Raw genomic sequence first — 16,123 nt, 5'->3', positions numbered from 1 at the left:
TTAAATTGAGCAATTTATTTAAACTTACATATAAATAAGGTTAATTGAAATATACATACCTATGTAGATCAAGAATGTAGGATCAACAATACAACTCTCGTATAACAGATACGAAGTTTTAATTGCAATTTGCGTCTGACAATTCAAACTTTATTTAGCAGAGCGAAGGAAAACGAAACTCGGATTTGTATGACTTGATTTTCTTGTTAACTCCCGATTTAGCGAAGACGCGAACCCCACTTAGCGGCCGAGTTTCGGATTCTAGTTAGCGAAGACGTGAACCCCATTTCTCCTTGAAAGCATGCAATATGGCTACGGCAAGAGTTCGATTGGATAAAATGGAAGAAAATGGCATGCGAAGTGTTATTAAATTTTAGTGAGATGTTTACTTGCTTCGGTTGTGTAGAATGGGAGGCTGCATAGGTATAACGAGGGCAAGAAATGCCTCAATCAATGATACGTCGGAAAATTCGAGCAGAACTAATTCGGGTGAGATTGCTATCGAAGTTTCTTCTTTGTAGAAAATGCATTGAACACCAACTAACCTTGAAGTCATTTTAACTTTATTTTTGTCTTTGTATCTGAGGTGTACGTTATCTATTAAGTGTTGTGTCAGTCATATCTGCTTAATTAAGTTCAGTATATATATAGATGAGGTTTAAATGATGTCATGACATTAACATAATAACAGTACTTGTATTTTATAGAGTATATGACTAGTTCTTGACACTTTCTAACGGTCTTACATTAATTCAATAATTTTTTATCTATTATAAAAATATATTTTTAACTACATGTTCTTATTACTTAATATCATTTTTTTTTTATAATACATAAATATACAATTAACTAAGTGATAGAAACAGGGAACATATAATATAAAATACAATTACAAGATTGATTAATTGACAAAAAAGAAACGTACAAAACACTTAAAAAATTAGATTGTTTATTATATACCATTATGTAAATTTTTGTTATTCAAATATACATGATAAGAAATATACATACATTTCTATTAATAAAATTTTAACGATTTAATAGGTTGATTTTTATTTATCTCTCTCTCTCTCTGACTGAAATAATTTACTTATGTAGGAAATACAAGAAAAAATCATCTTCTGTGTCACGAGGTAATCAGATGGAAATCGGATGTACCTCTGACCGAAGGTCAACTAAGAAGTAAGCGAGATGAGTTTTGGGACACTGCACCAGCATTTGATGGTCGTAAAGAAATTTGGGACGCATTGAGAGCAGGTGCGACTGCAGCTGAAGCACAGGATTATCAGTTGGCACAGGCTATATTAGATGGGGCTAATATTTCTGTACCAAATGGTTTCTTAACTGAATGTTATGATGAGTTAGGAACACGTTATCAAGTACCTATTTATTGTTTATCTTATCCAATTAATATCGTAAAAGAAGATAGTGGAAGAGATTCACCTGCTGATTGCTCAGGTAATAAAATTATGGAAGATGTTATCTTGATATATGTACTGTATCCACAGAAAAAAAGATCTGAATATTTTATGATCAAATTAGAGCTACTCTAGGATATGACAATAATGCATGCAGCACAATATAATGCGCTTGAGTTCCCTAAATAAAATGTATGAGTCTATAACTCCTCTCTCCTTTCCTCTTCCCCTCTTCTCTCTCTCTCTCTCTCTCTCTCTCTCTCTCTCTCTATATGTGTGTGGATACAGTATAGTAATTTATAATATGATTTTTTATCTTATTGCTATATCAATTTTGCATAGAACCAGTCGACGAAGGAACAGAACAAACTTTAAAACTTAGACTGTCAACTACTTTAGGAGAAGTTAAACTACCTGTTTACAGCAATGATACCATTGCTGTTGCTAAGAAAAAATTACAGGTTTGTATAATATTAGTTACATACAATATTTCATTGAGTACATATATATATGAAAATAATGCCTCATGATAAAAATAATAATAATGATGTTTGTAATGCTTATAGAGTCAAGAAGGTTTGGAACCTTCACGTCAAAGGTGGTTTTTTGGTGGTAAACTACTTGGTGATAAAATGCATATAGAAGAAGCTAAGGTACAGCCAGGTTACATAATACAAGTAATTGTAAATCCAGAGAAATCAGATAATATCTCTGGAAAGACTAGTTGAACTGATAACATACATATAATGAAATACATTTCAATCAGCAATCAATAAGAGTATACTTTTACGCTTGTTAACAAAACTTGTTAATCCTATATCAAAGTAAGAATATTATGGTTTTTAACATTTTATCACATCATCATGAGTGATAAATGGTTTTAAGATAAATTGATTATATTATATAAATATAACAACATAAAATTTTCTAATACAAATTTCATCATTTAATGAAATCGCATGTTAAGTGCAATTAATTTTTTTGTTGTATCATATATTTATCCATATACTTTATTATACAATGTAAAAAAGTAATGTAAGAATGAAAGAGAGAGAGAGAGAAAGAGAGAAAATACTAATAGAATAAAAAGGCTTATCTTTATAAATTCGGCTTTCTTCAATACAATGTATTTTCTGCAATAAGAAAATTGACTGAAATGATTTATTTATATTTACGTAAGATATATATACATACAAATATATAAACGTACTATTTTTTATAATTCATAATATGTAAGTTTACAATTTAACATTATCAAAATTTTTCTTTTCTTATGGCTTTTATTGCAAAATCATTAAAAATTATATATTAAAACAAAATCATTACAAATTATATATTAAAACTGAACGGCCATTATGTGAGATATTTTATAATAGAAAGATATACGTATAAATATCACATATATACTTTATGTATATACATATTATATAAAGTATAGAATATATATTGCTTTTGCAAAATAGGGGAAATGGTAATTTTTTTTATGTATTTGTATTATTGTGTCATTACATCATATACAAATACAAAGGGAATAATTATATTCAACGGACAATAGTGAAAAGAAAATATAATACTCATTGCAAAGTACTGTATATTTAGAACTCGTTTGTATAACGATATTCTATGTTGTACTTGCAACTATTGACTTATTTCTTTGTAATTTTTGTCACGAATTAGTCTTATGTAAGAGGATAATATATAAGAATTTATTTCATTTTAATACGTATATTCTTCATTAAATTAATTTTTTTTTCTAACATACCAATTGTCCTATTTTCAAACATATACATGTAATATTATATAACAAAATAATTTTGAATTATACTCTTATTATCTTCTCGTAAAAATCTAATGTTTTAGGCCTAATACTGTTTTCTAGCTAATAGTTAAGATGTTGAGTAAGATTTTAATAACTGAATCATTTAGAAGAGAATTATGATAATAAGACTAAATAAGGATAAAATTTGCATTTATCTCACATAAACAAAATTATGAATTATATTCATTTAATCAGTAGATTGCTATATATACAATACACATATATTGCATATATTGTATATACCAGAAATAAGTTCTCAAAGAGTGCTTTACATCAAACAAGTCAATGATTATCATTATTCAGTAAGACAAATTTAATCGTGATAATCTTGTATTTTATATGTATCACTTAAATTTGCGTATAAAAATTTGCACTGCCCAATTTTGACTAGTTCATAAAAATTTTAATATTTTATTAGCTCTGGTATCTAAGTTTGCCAGCTACGATATCAATTTCTTTCTTTTTTTTTTTTTTTTTTCTAAAAATGTCAATAAAGTGAAAATTTGTTTTTTCACGAAAAGACGACAAAGAAACTTTAATATATTTGAAAAAATTATAAAGAAATTATAAAATTGCATTTATACGCATATTAATATGTAGTATTAATTATTAAGTACTGTTCAATGTAGAAGAGTTATGATAATGATAAATCTATTTATCAAACTGATGTAAGCTTGTCAGAGATATATATATATATATAAATTATTTCATAATAATTTTAACAGTATTCAAATTATAAAAGAAATATCAATACAACTTGTATGGTAAAAATTGAGCACGGTAATCATTAGTTCTTTCATGAAAAGATATGCTCTATTATACATTACACATAAGCACATACATAGTAACAAATTCAAAAGATACATTATAAATAAGATTTCTAGATTATATAATTCATGTATATGTATATTTATAGATTATGTGTAATAATAATTAGTATAAAATTCGGTTTTGAATACTTTCTTTCGTATACAAAAATAAAATGCAAGTTTTACTAATACTAGCGCTCAGTTTAATATTAAGCAAGTGTGATGTTAAACGTCGCCAAAATAGGAAGAAAATAACTCTTATGTAAATAAAAATTGTTACAATAATGAAATGTAATTTTAACTGCCTGATAAAAATGGTACTTAATATTAATAATACTGTATTGGACCAATGCATGCGAAGTATTTGAAAATCAACAAATAATTGGCCATAATAGAATAAGTGCTCTATATGTAAAGATATTTTCTGAAGAATTGAGTTAAATAATAAATTATATCTGATAACATAAAAGAGAGTTATTTCTGCTTTGGCATAATTCACATATATTTTAAAGTAATTGTTTAAATGGCATTAAATCATTCAATTTTGTTATGCACTAATACTTTTGAAAATCGTGTCGCATCTCGTAAACATAAAATTAATTAGAATTATACAAAAATAATTATTTCATGTTACATATGTTTGATAATATATATTGTTGTTTAGAAAACAAAGTTGTGTGTGTATATATATATATAAAATATATATATATATTTTTTAGTTCCTAAGATTAATTATTAATTATTATAATATATAATGTAAAATAAAACGCAAAAACGTTTTAAAAGTATTGAAAAGTCCTATATCCTATTATTGAAATAATTATAAACAATATAACATAAAAAAATAAATTTTTTAAATATCACATTTATTTTGTAAATAAATATTTTTTGTTTTTATGTATACACTATACATATATATGTATATATACATATACACTCACAGGCAAAAATAACGGACTATACTAAATTTTAGCACAAATTTTTAATATTTTCAAACAGCGATAACTTAGTGAAAAATTATCGTAGCAAAATGTTTAAAAAAGCATTTTAAAGCTTAAAATCTCTACTTTTTAGATCGATACTTAAAAAAATGATCGAACTGACATTATGTGAAGTTACACAAAATAAATGAAGACGCATAAAATCTCAAAATTTTTTAAGAAATTTGTAAAATGTAGATTGTAATAAGGCTCAATAAATTTATAACTAATAAAGAGAAACAGGGTTACGAGCCAATAATTCGTTTAATTCTTTAATTTATTCTAATATATTGCAAAGAATATCATCTAATTTTGGCGTTTCGTTACTGGACTCATCAATAAGACGTCAGTAAGTGCGTAATTTTCAATTAGCGCCGTGGAACTTTGCAAATTTCGTAAAAAATTTTGAGATTTTATGCATCTTCTATATATTTGTGTATTTTTACATATCAGTGCGACTGTTTTTTAAGTACCGATCTGAAAAATAGAGATTTCAAGCTTTAAAATGTTTTTTTTTAAACATCTCGCTACAATGATTTTTCACTGAGTTATCGCTATTTAAAAATATTAAAAATTTATGTTGAAATTTAGTGGTCCGTTTTTTTACCTGTCAGTGTATATAATTTAATACAAATGTTATAAACGTACAATTATAGTTTCAGTTCTTTATTTTACAAACAAAATTTATTTAGCAAACTTTCCTAAATATCGTAGTTCATGGCACAGCCAAATTATAGTACTTAAAAGTATAAGACTACCAGATTGATGTGATGCAGCTAACGTTACAGGAACATGATATAATAAAGTTGAAATGCCTAAAAGTACTTGAAGATAAGCGGCACAAAGTACCGCAGTCACAGCTTTTTTTCCTCGATTAGGAAGTTTATGTTTACGAGACAAAATACCCAAACAAGTTATCAATGCTATGGTGGTGATTCCCTGCATAAATAATGTACACATGAAATAACATAACATGCTTAATGACTATATGTATAGCTTACCAAAATTCTATGATCAAATTGAACTGTAGTTGGATTTTCCGTGAAATTTTTTAATACTGGAGATATGGCAAGTATATCATCAGGTATCCACTTATTTGCCATTTTTGGAAAAGTGTTGTAAATAAGACCAGCATCCATTCCAGCTACAAATGCTCCTGATAAAGCAGTAAGAAATACCAGCCCTTTCGTCGAATGAATTAATCCTTTAAACCTTTTCAGTGCTTTCAGTGTATTATTTGCAATTGTAGTATCAGACAAATTAACAGTTATCCTTTGAGCAGGAATCAGATGATCCAAAGCATTATAAAGAAATCCAGTATACAAGAGCAACGCTAACCCGAGATGTGCAGCTAAACGATATTGCGACACTCGCGGTATATCAGAAGGTTCTATGAAGCGATCTTCTAATCCAGATTTAACCATATACCATCCTATGAGTCCTTGCAGACCAATTAGTGATCCTAAGGCAACAACACGTGTTTTCATTCCATGTCTTAGCATACCCTTATACCAAAAATATGTTACTGGAATTATAAATACAGCGCCAATCAAACGGCCCCACATTCTATGTAAATATTCCATCCACCAAATACGTTTAAATTCTTCCAACGTCATACTGTGGTTGATTCTACAGTAAAATTAATATAGCATATATATATTTCCATATATTAATTTTTTCACATTATCAATATATTATTTCTTACATTTTATATTCAGGAAATTGTTTATAACGCTCAAATTCTAAAAGCCATTGAGTCTCATTAAGAGGCATTTTTTCTCCTAGCAATTTCCAGGTAACCATAGACAAGCCTGATTCAGTGAGTCTTGTTATACCACCTAAATACATAGAAGGAGAAATAATCTTTGATTGTTTTATATAAATATATTTTATTTATCTTAACAAGTACTCTTAGTGTCTATTATATAATTAAATATTACATAAATTTGAATTGCACATGTAGGTACTCTATTAGTTTATAGAGATGTGAGAAAAATATTAATTCGAAATTCTATTTTCCATATGTCTTTTCTATAATACTCTTAATTATGATACAAATGTAGTGATAATATACAAAATAGATAAGAGTACCTAATGCAACAGCTACAAAAACCATGCCGCCGCAGGTGAGCAACCAAGATCCTACGATTTTGTCATGTTTACAGCTTGGTTTTGAGGCATAATTACGAGTTATGACATTCACTTGTTTAAGTGGTTTCTGTCAATCATTAAAATTAGTTTATTATTAAACGTTGTTCAGCTCATGAAAATCACTCAGTATTGTTAGATGTGCAATTTCACCCTGGAACGTCCGTTTACCTCTTGTAACAGGAATTTTGAACAGTATTCCTTCAAAGAAATATTATTACATCGCTCAACAGCAGCTCTTGCATTGGTAAACAAGTATTGTCTGTTAAGTATACGTCTCGTAGCATTATACGCTCCTAATACTTTTGTATGATACCTCACGATATTTGACATACTGCAATCAAAATATAAGAATCGATGAACATCAAGCGAACATTGATAAACGTCTTCTTCTTGTTCTTCTTTAATTTATGGCACCCGAACAGTAAATAAGAGGTCGATACGCAGATCACGTCCCAAATGAAAGTAAAAATTTTAGTAAAAATGTAAAGCTTAATAATAGAAGCAATAGATTGCCGTGCAAAGCGGAGCGTCCACCGTGGAGCAAAATGCACACACGAAATAACCTCGCGACGCGACAGAGTGCCAAATGTCTTCTTTTTCTTCTTAGTTAATGACTTCTTGGAGTAAGCGGAGGCAATATACGGCCAGATCACGTCTAATTATATTGCAGGAATTTAATAGATAATATACTGATAAGCATAAACTAATTTCGGCGCGATGAAAACTTCGTCTCGATTCACACCATGGTGGTAGTTGGAGCTACGATCGCAGCTGATACGCTATCGATCATATCCGATTCACCCCGACTCTACACGAATATGACGTAACTTGAACAAAATACGGCAATTGGTGAGAAATTCCTTGAGAGAGAGAATGCGCAGTGATTTGACACGAAACGAGCATACCCTTGTCTTTATACCATAACTGCTTATACCATGCTCTAGAGTCTAGTTCACTCTGGTTGCTTTCTTTATCAAGATTCGAGCATGTGCTAAATGTTTCGTATATGCAACATTTTTTGGTGTTATGGCTTCGTTCTCGAATTTTGATTTAAAAGAACGATTAGATATTAGTTTGAAAGATACAGCAGCTTTAAGTTCACTATGTAGAAATACAGCTTCTGGTATGTGTACCTTAAAAATTTTTTTTGGAAATTAATTTTTTGTGACTTGTGTTACAAATATTACAAACTTAGTAATGAGAGATATAAACCTTAAATTTTTACGTTCAAATACTTTTCAAGGCCAAATAACGTACTTAGATCTTTTAATTTTATCATTTCTCCAACTTAGAGAAATGTAGTAATAATTTCAAGTTATATATATTTACGTAAATGTGATTCTTCTTATTAGAACTTGTTAGATCTCTTGATATAATAAGTATACTGAAATGCATAAATTTTATTATGTAGTTATGAAAATATTAATCTAAAATTATATTATATAGAAGATACTAAATGTTTTGTTTCAGAAATACAATCAGGTTCTATAAAACTGTATACATTTGTTGAGTTACTAGGTTCATATTTGACAGACCATAATGTTCTTACGAGAGAAAGAGGAGTTACAGCTCTTTCATCGGTTTTATCACAATTACCCCAAGATTATCTTACTGAATCAGAATTGTGTTTTATTACAACATTTTATTGTGACAGAATGAAGGATCATTACAGCATTATACCATCTATGTTAAATGGTATTCAGGCAATTGTAAGCACTTGTTTAAGGAGCATTCTTATCTCTTGCATCATTTTTCACTTTTATTAATTTTTTATAAATTTTTTTCTAGATAAACATGGTTCATTTACCGCAGAATGCATTGTTATCCTTATTAAGAGCTATGTTTGAACATGTTCAATGTCAATCTCAACTGTTACCTGAACGTCGCAAAATATACTTAGTACTTAAAAATTTGATAGAAAACAGATTAAATAATTTGAAATCTATGGGACCAGATTTAGTTTATGGTATTATCAGCTCTATAGATGGTGAAAGAGACGCAAATAACCTTATATTATTGTTTACTATACTACCACATTTTATAAAAGAATTTCCATTAGGTCATTTAACTGAAGAAATGTTTGAGGTTATGGCATGTTATTTTCCAGTTGATTTTAATCCTGTAATTATATTATTAAATTATTTTTCTGTCCTGTTTTTTTATGTAACATTTGAATATTTATAATTTATAAATGTTTTATACACAGTCTGGCACAGAGGATCTAAATGTAACAAGAGAAGATTTAGCAGAAAAATTAGCACCCTGCTTATGCGCCGTTCCAGAGTTTGCAGATTATTGCTTACCTCTTATAATTGATAAATCATATTCTACTCTCAAAGTTGCTAAACTTGATTCTATAAATTTACTCCATGAAAGTGTTCAAATATTTGGATTGTCAAAAATAAAATCATATTTACCGGATCTATGGACAACTTTAAAAAAAGAAATAATACCAGGAAGAGACATTGAACTAAGAGACTCTGCTTTACAAGCAATAACATCTTTAATTAAAGTTATATCAGTTGATAAAACTGTTTGCAAGAATTTTATTGACAACATAATAACTGACACAAAATCGTCGTTATGCGATGTGCAACTTAGTTTGTATAGACCTGTCCAAATACTACTGGAAACAATAGCTGCAATTAATAAAACAACATGTGTACAAATATTGCAAATTGTAATACCTTTATGTATTGGACAATATTCTACAAAGAATTCATTAAACGATAAAATTGCATTGATAGAAACATTAAACAATTTGATGGAAATATGTTCTCGTCATGATTTTTGCTTTCAAGGTAAATTAAAATATCTTATTATTGCTCATTGAACTGTAATACAATAATATGATGTCTTTTATATATGTAATATATAAATATAATGAAATGTAATTTAGATGTTCCAGAATTATCATGGACAAATATACCTCAAACATATTTAGATAGTTTAACAGTAGAAAATATTGAATTAAAAAGTAAAATATTCTTTGGTTTAACGATCCAAAAGGCACATTTAAACGATATACAACGCTCTGTATTATATAATGCGATATGTAATGAAATTGAAACAGGATGTGATAAAATTCAAATTATATGTCATACAACTATTACAGATTTTGCAACGTTGTATCTTGAAGAAATAGTAATGTTAGTTAAAGAAAGATTGTTATCAAACATAGGTAAGTTAAATACGCATATACAGTTGATGTAAACTTACTGTCAATGCATAAAAGTGATATTAATGAAATGTTTCAGACGAAATGGAAGTAGAATTATTGAAACGTAGAATAAAAGTTTTATCAGCTATTGCAAAAATACCTGAATTAGGTTATATAATACTTCCGAAAATTGTTACAATATTAACAACGGACGCTGTTAATACTGATATATGTACTACAGTATTACTAAATATCCAGAAGTTAATTGCTTTAAAGAAATCTGATTATAAAATACATCAGTTTCTTTATAAGGAATGCCATATTATCGATAAACTAATTTTATATGAGACAAATATTGTCGATCATAAAATGTTGATATCAAACATCTGCCAGTTAATTGTGCGAAATCTTACAATCGAAGAACAACATGCAATTGTAGCAAAATATGCTACAGCTTTAGATACAAAGATTCCTGAAACTGACGTAATTATATTGATGAATCTTTTTACTTCTTTACGAAAAGATATTGATTTGAACCTAAATAATAATATGGTGGAAAATCTGTATAATCTTGCAACTAGTAATTGCGATCTGGATATAAGACAAATAAGCTGTAAATTTTTATCTGTATTATTAAATAAAATGAAAGTGTCAGATCTTGACAGAATTGTATCTTATCTAGAAAATAAAATAAATAACAATTTAAGTGTGGACAATGATATTGATTTGAAACAACATATAGTTAACTTTCAAATTTGGATGACTAAAGCACTCGTCATGAGAGGATACGCAAAGTCTCAATATTTTCTAGAAAATGTATGTATATGATTTAAATTATAATAATTTAATACTCGGTTATAATATAAATAATATAGATATTTAAATAATATAAAATTTGTTATAAATAATATAGATAAAATAATATTTTGTATTTGTTTTTACAGCTTACACTCTTATTAACTCATGATGAAATAGGTCAAATTGTAGGTGAACAATATCAAATTTTAGTAAGTAAATATGAAGATATTTTGATAACGGAAAATTTTTGCGATGTAAAAATTTTTTATAAACAAAGAGTGTTCGAATATTTGTTGCGACAAAATATTAATTTTACAAGTACAAAGAGACAGAGTTATCTTATTGCTTTGGTAAATTTACTAGAACAAATACCTGAAGAGTTATTGTTTCTACATTTAACTGAGGTAAGTTTTCATGACACATTAATGATAAAAATATTATCTTGCGATAAAAAGATTTTAAATAATGTATTATGTTGTTAGTTAGTACCGCTGTTGATCGAGTCTCTATCTCTTAGCAATGAACATTTAGTACTCTGGGCATTGAAATCATTTAAACTATTACTTGACACCAAACACGATGTATTTTCTGATAAATTACAATGTGTTATACCAAGACTTATGCAATTATCACTGCATCGAATCATGGTAATTATTTAGATTAATATTTTAATTGTTCCAACTTTCACTGCATCATTATATAAATCAATACTTATATTGATAGGGTATTAGAATTGCGGTTTTAGAATGTCTAGCGCATTATGCTAACTATCCCACTATTCTAATCAATCCATACAAACAAACTGTATTAGACAAATTGGGAGTAATAATCGATGATCGTAAACGTTTAGTAAGAAAGGCTGCAGTGAATGCAAGAACACGATGGTACTTAGTGGGTGCACCTGGAGAACAGTCAAAGGAATGAAGGAATGAATATTGTAGTTCGACTTTTATGTACATATATATTAAAGCGATTTTATATTTTTTGCCTTTACATACATTTTCGAAAAATGTAAATTTCTTATTAAATATTAACATGTTATATCTGTAAATTTGTATATGGTTATTTTTATTTACGTATCTCTAATGCGTAGTATTTTCCCGAGCGTCTCTCAGGGTTTCCCCAATGTCTGTGTTTATCCCAGATATCTTCTTTAATTGAATAAAGAATTGATTTTTGTATAAGTGGATTAAAATCGCAGCTAACTTAGATGCGTTCAGTACAGTGCCAAACATGGGCGATGGTAAGAATAAGTAATTTGTAACATTTACTTCATTTGTTTTAATATATAAATAGAAATCTCTTGTATTTAATTGAATTATTATCATCAATTATACTTGAAATGTTGAGAAGAAAAGGCATTTTTTTTATTGAATAGAATATTTGATTTTCTTATTTTAAATACTTGTGTACGTGCGTCTATATAGGTATGGCAAAAAATGGTGCATACAAATATGATGACGGTACAAAATATATTGGCGATTGGAATCGTAGGGGTTTAAAACATGGTGCTGGTCTATTAGTCCTTCCGGATGGAACGCGGTACGATGGAGCATTTCAAAATGGATTGTGTTCTGGCTTGGGAGTGATTGTGTTTCCCGACGGAGCGAAGTAAGTTTTATGCAGCAAGTTTACTTCGAAATTACGCATTTCACTCAGAAATGTCGTCCTATATATATATTTGTACAAGACCATTCTCTTTTTCTTAGGTATGAGGGAGAATTTATGCAAGGATGGTTTCACGGCCATGGTGTGTTCTGGCGTGCCGATGGAATGAAATTTGAAGGGGAATTTCGTGGAGGTCGTGTTTGGGGCTTAGGTATATACACATAATTCAGTTGATTATTATCAATTTAGTATTGATTGCTTCACAGTTTTGCAAAGCGCTGCAACTGTTCCAACTATCGAACTAAAATTTACATAATTTTTAATTGTAATTCAAATGTAAATTATTGTTATATATTTTTTATTCGTTAATCACAGGTTTAGTGACTTATGCTGATGGATCGCATGGATTTCCGCGGAACGAAGGATTTTTTCAAGATTGTAGATTAGTAAGGCGACGACGTTGTCCTGATATAGTGCAAAAGGCGCAAAAAATTTCTATGATGGCACGTGCTCAATGTTGTTAGAAAATAGAATAAATTGTAGATGTATAACTAATAAAAAAAAAAACATACGTAATCTTCATTCATCAGTTTATATCTTTCTACAATCATTGGAATACTTTTAATGACCAATAAAATCTGTATTATACAATATTTGGATAAATCTTTTTATTAATATTTATTTTATTATGTATGTTACATATTTAAATCTTCTTTGCATTATTCACTCACAAACAAAATTTCTCATGTCAAAAGTATATCAAGAATTTATACAGAATTGGAAAAAGAAATGTACAGATTTATCTTTATTTACTTAAAATTAAGATACTGATAATGTCAATGATACCAGTTTCCTGAATACAGAATGAAATAATAATTGTAACGAGTTACGCCCCAAAAGAAAAAGTTCGAGAGGGAGCACAAGGCTAGACTACTTTTCGCTCAGAGGCGTGGCCAAGCCGGATGTTCCAGTTTTGAAGACGAAGGTGCGGCACCAATCGACACATAAAATTCGCACATATGCTATTTGATATAACAATATATGAAAATTGAAATGTTAGATTTGTAAATACTAAATTAAAAGCAAAATAAGAAAGGCTATCCGAATTCTCCATATATTACTTTTCTTTACTTCTTTTGCTTATATTTTATTTGCGAGAATATAAAGATGTGTGTGTGTGTGTGTGTGTGTATATATATATATATGTATTAAAGTAGTTAAAAAAATTTAAAATATTTTTTTCAACCGCCTTATTGAAAACACTTATTCGTTAAAACTGTTAAAAGTAGTCATTGTTATTTAAAAAGATATGTAGCTAGAGGTCGCACAAATCGCATTTGTAATTAAAATTAATGTTTTCCAATTTTTTAATTTTTTTAGAAGGCATATATTACACTTTTTGCAAGTTTCAATACATTGTTTCAACAATGTAAAGTTATGGTTGAAATAATTATGGTATAATTTAATGTATATTTTCTCACATTCAGTGAGCTGGCAAGTACACAAAAAAAAATTTTTTATATGCGTGATTTTTTTGTAGATATTCCTTAGCAAGTATGTGTTTGATTGATACTCGGAGAAAAAAATATTAATATGAAAAAGAATAGAAAAAGTATTATTAAAAAGAAAAAGTATTATCAATATATACATATAAATTATTAAAAAATTGAAAAATTTGATACTATTTGTGTAAATACATTCCAAATCTATCAAAGCATATTTTTATATTTAAGTTATACAAGTTAACAATATTTATTTATAAGAACTAGCTGTTCTTATACAATTTGAAAAATATTGTAGATGATTATACGTATACACGTTATACAATATTTACTTCAATATGGAGTATTTTGCAATTTCGTGTATTAAAATACGATAAACGCAAAAATCACACGTTATTTAGTGAAAAGTCGGAACTGCATATGCGTAATTTGACTTTACACTAAATAACGTGACTTTATAGCGTTTATCGTATCTGTAAACGGTTCAGACATATTCTAATGGACTCTTCAGATTCAAAACATGAATTCCGCATCGAGGGCGAATGAGAGCGCAGCATTGTAATTGGTACGCAAATTAATGAATGGATTTGTGTCACATAAATCCTTTATTCCATATCAAATATCAAAAACATGATATAGAACGTTTTAACTCGCTTTGGTATCATCCTCAGCTAATACAAATTTAATATTCTTCCTTTGTATTAATTATTGGAGTCACATCAGATTTACAGATTTGATGTTGAAACCTCTGTCAAAATTAACAAAGCAGTAAATAAATGTAATTTAATTAACTGTTAAAAAATAAAATTAACAAATGACTCATCTTACACTAATAAAAAGAAAATGCCTTGAAACATTGGATTGTTCCTATGTTTGAAACGTTCTATGTTTTTTTATATTTGATATGGAATAAAGGATTTATGTGACACAAATCCATTTATTATTAATATGCGTACCAATTACGCGTTGCACTCATTTGTCCTCACAATTACTGGAATTCATGTTTTGTACACACGATATATTGCAAAAACTCGACCCTATAATATCCTATATTCAGATGCGCGATAAACGCTAAAATCACGATATTTAGTGGAAAGTTGAAACAAACTCATATATGCACACAATAAACACAAATGTTCTACTTACTACTAAAATTTTAGTATTTACTAGCTATATATGAAATTTTTGTAATACACGGTATTGCAAAAAAACTCCCTAATTTTTGTTTAAAAAGTTCTTATAAAATATATTTATTGTATAATATAAATATAAAAATAATATACTTTAAATAGATTTTAAATGTATTTAATTATCTTCTCAATCAGTACACAATGATAAAAATATTTTTTAAATGTTTATTTAATAATTTTTCATTAAATAAATTAAAAAGATTTTTTAAATATTGTGTATGTTGATTGGGCTCTTAATTCAAATCCACAAATAATATAGATATCAAATATTTCGATTTTATTTTTTAATAATTCATATATATGATATATAATATTTATATATATAATAATGTACACAATAAATGTTTTCTTTGAGTAAGCAATCGAACATATAAAAAAAATATATCTATATATATATTGTACAAAAAGTTACGCAGAATTATTTTTTCGCATTTACCAGCTCACTGAATTTGAAGATAAACAATAAATTATACTTTCAATCGTGTATACAGACACACAATTAGCTTTATTTTATTTCGAAAAATAATAATATAGACACAGTACATAATATATTTACAAAATATTTGTAAATATTTGTAAGACTTATTTTAAATATTTTGTAAATTTTTTTTTTAAAGTTTTTGTACTCTATAGATTGCACAGAGCATATAAACTTTATTATAAATATTATAAAATATGTATTGTAAAT

The 16,123-nt window shown here is 27.8% G+C and overlaps 4 protein-coding genes across 4 annotated transcripts; 3 read left to right on the top strand and 1 right to left on the bottom strand.

Annotated features, from left to right (window-relative positions):
* Positions 1–311: 311 nt before the first annotated feature.
* On the top strand, positions 312–2,179 carry LOC108777692 (ubiquitin domain-containing protein 1). Its single transcript, XM_018544638.1, has 4 exons — positions 312–489; positions 1,099–1,458; positions 1,761–1,879; positions 1,985–2,179. Exons 1-4 carry the CDS (start codon positions 408–410, stop codon positions 2,144–2,146), a joined length of 723 nt encoding a protein of 240 aa, XP_018400140.1. The 5' UTR covers positions 312–407; the 3' UTR covers positions 2,147–2,179.
* A 3,531-nt stretch (positions 2,180–5,710) lies between these two features.
* Positions 5,711–7,888, bottom strand: LOC108777682 (cytochrome c oxidase assembly protein COX15 homolog). The gene is made up of 5 exons (XM_018544627.1): positions 7,346–7,888; positions 7,118–7,244; positions 6,732–6,864; positions 6,028–6,655; positions 5,711–5,965 (listed from the first exon to the last, which is right to left on the bottom strand). Exons 1-5 carry the CDS (start codon positions 7,505–7,507, stop codon positions 5,711–5,713), a joined length of 1,305 nt encoding a protein of 434 aa, XP_018400129.1. The 5' UTR covers positions 7,508–7,888.
* A 293-nt stretch (positions 7,889–8,181) lies between these two features.
* Positions 8,182–12,059, top strand: Mms19 (MMS19 nucleotide excision repair protein). Its single transcript, XM_018544626.1, has 9 exons — positions 8,182–8,300; positions 8,648–8,886; positions 8,966–9,298; positions 9,384–9,978; positions 10,077–10,358; positions 10,435–11,153; positions 11,282–11,539; positions 11,618–11,782; positions 11,859–12,059. Exons 1-9 carry the CDS (start codon positions 8,204–8,206, stop codon positions 12,057–12,059), a joined length of 2,889 nt encoding a protein of 962 aa, XP_018400128.1. The 5' UTR covers positions 8,182–8,203.
* A 126-nt stretch (positions 12,060–12,185) lies between these two features.
* On the top strand, positions 12,186–13,303 carry rtp (MORN repeat-containing protein retinophilin). Its single transcript, XM_018544642.1, has 4 exons — positions 12,186–12,378; positions 12,563–12,746; positions 12,845–12,954; positions 13,119–13,303. Exons 1-4 carry the CDS (start codon positions 12,369–12,371, stop codon positions 13,265–13,267), a joined length of 453 nt encoding a protein of 150 aa, XP_018400144.1. The 5' UTR covers positions 12,186–12,368; the 3' UTR covers positions 13,268–13,303.
* The last annotated feature ends 2,820 nt before the right edge of the window (positions 13,304–16,123 follow it).

Source organism: Cyphomyrmex costatus, unplaced genomic scaffold, assembly GCF_001594065.2.
Source record: "Cyphomyrmex costatus isolate MS0001 unplaced genomic scaffold, Ccosl1.0 scaffold455, whole genome shotgun sequence".
Taxonomy (NCBI): Eukaryota; Metazoa; Arthropoda; class Insecta; order Hymenoptera; family Formicidae; genus Cyphomyrmex; species Cyphomyrmex costatus.
This window is presented reverse-complemented; position numbering and strand designations above follow the sequence as displayed.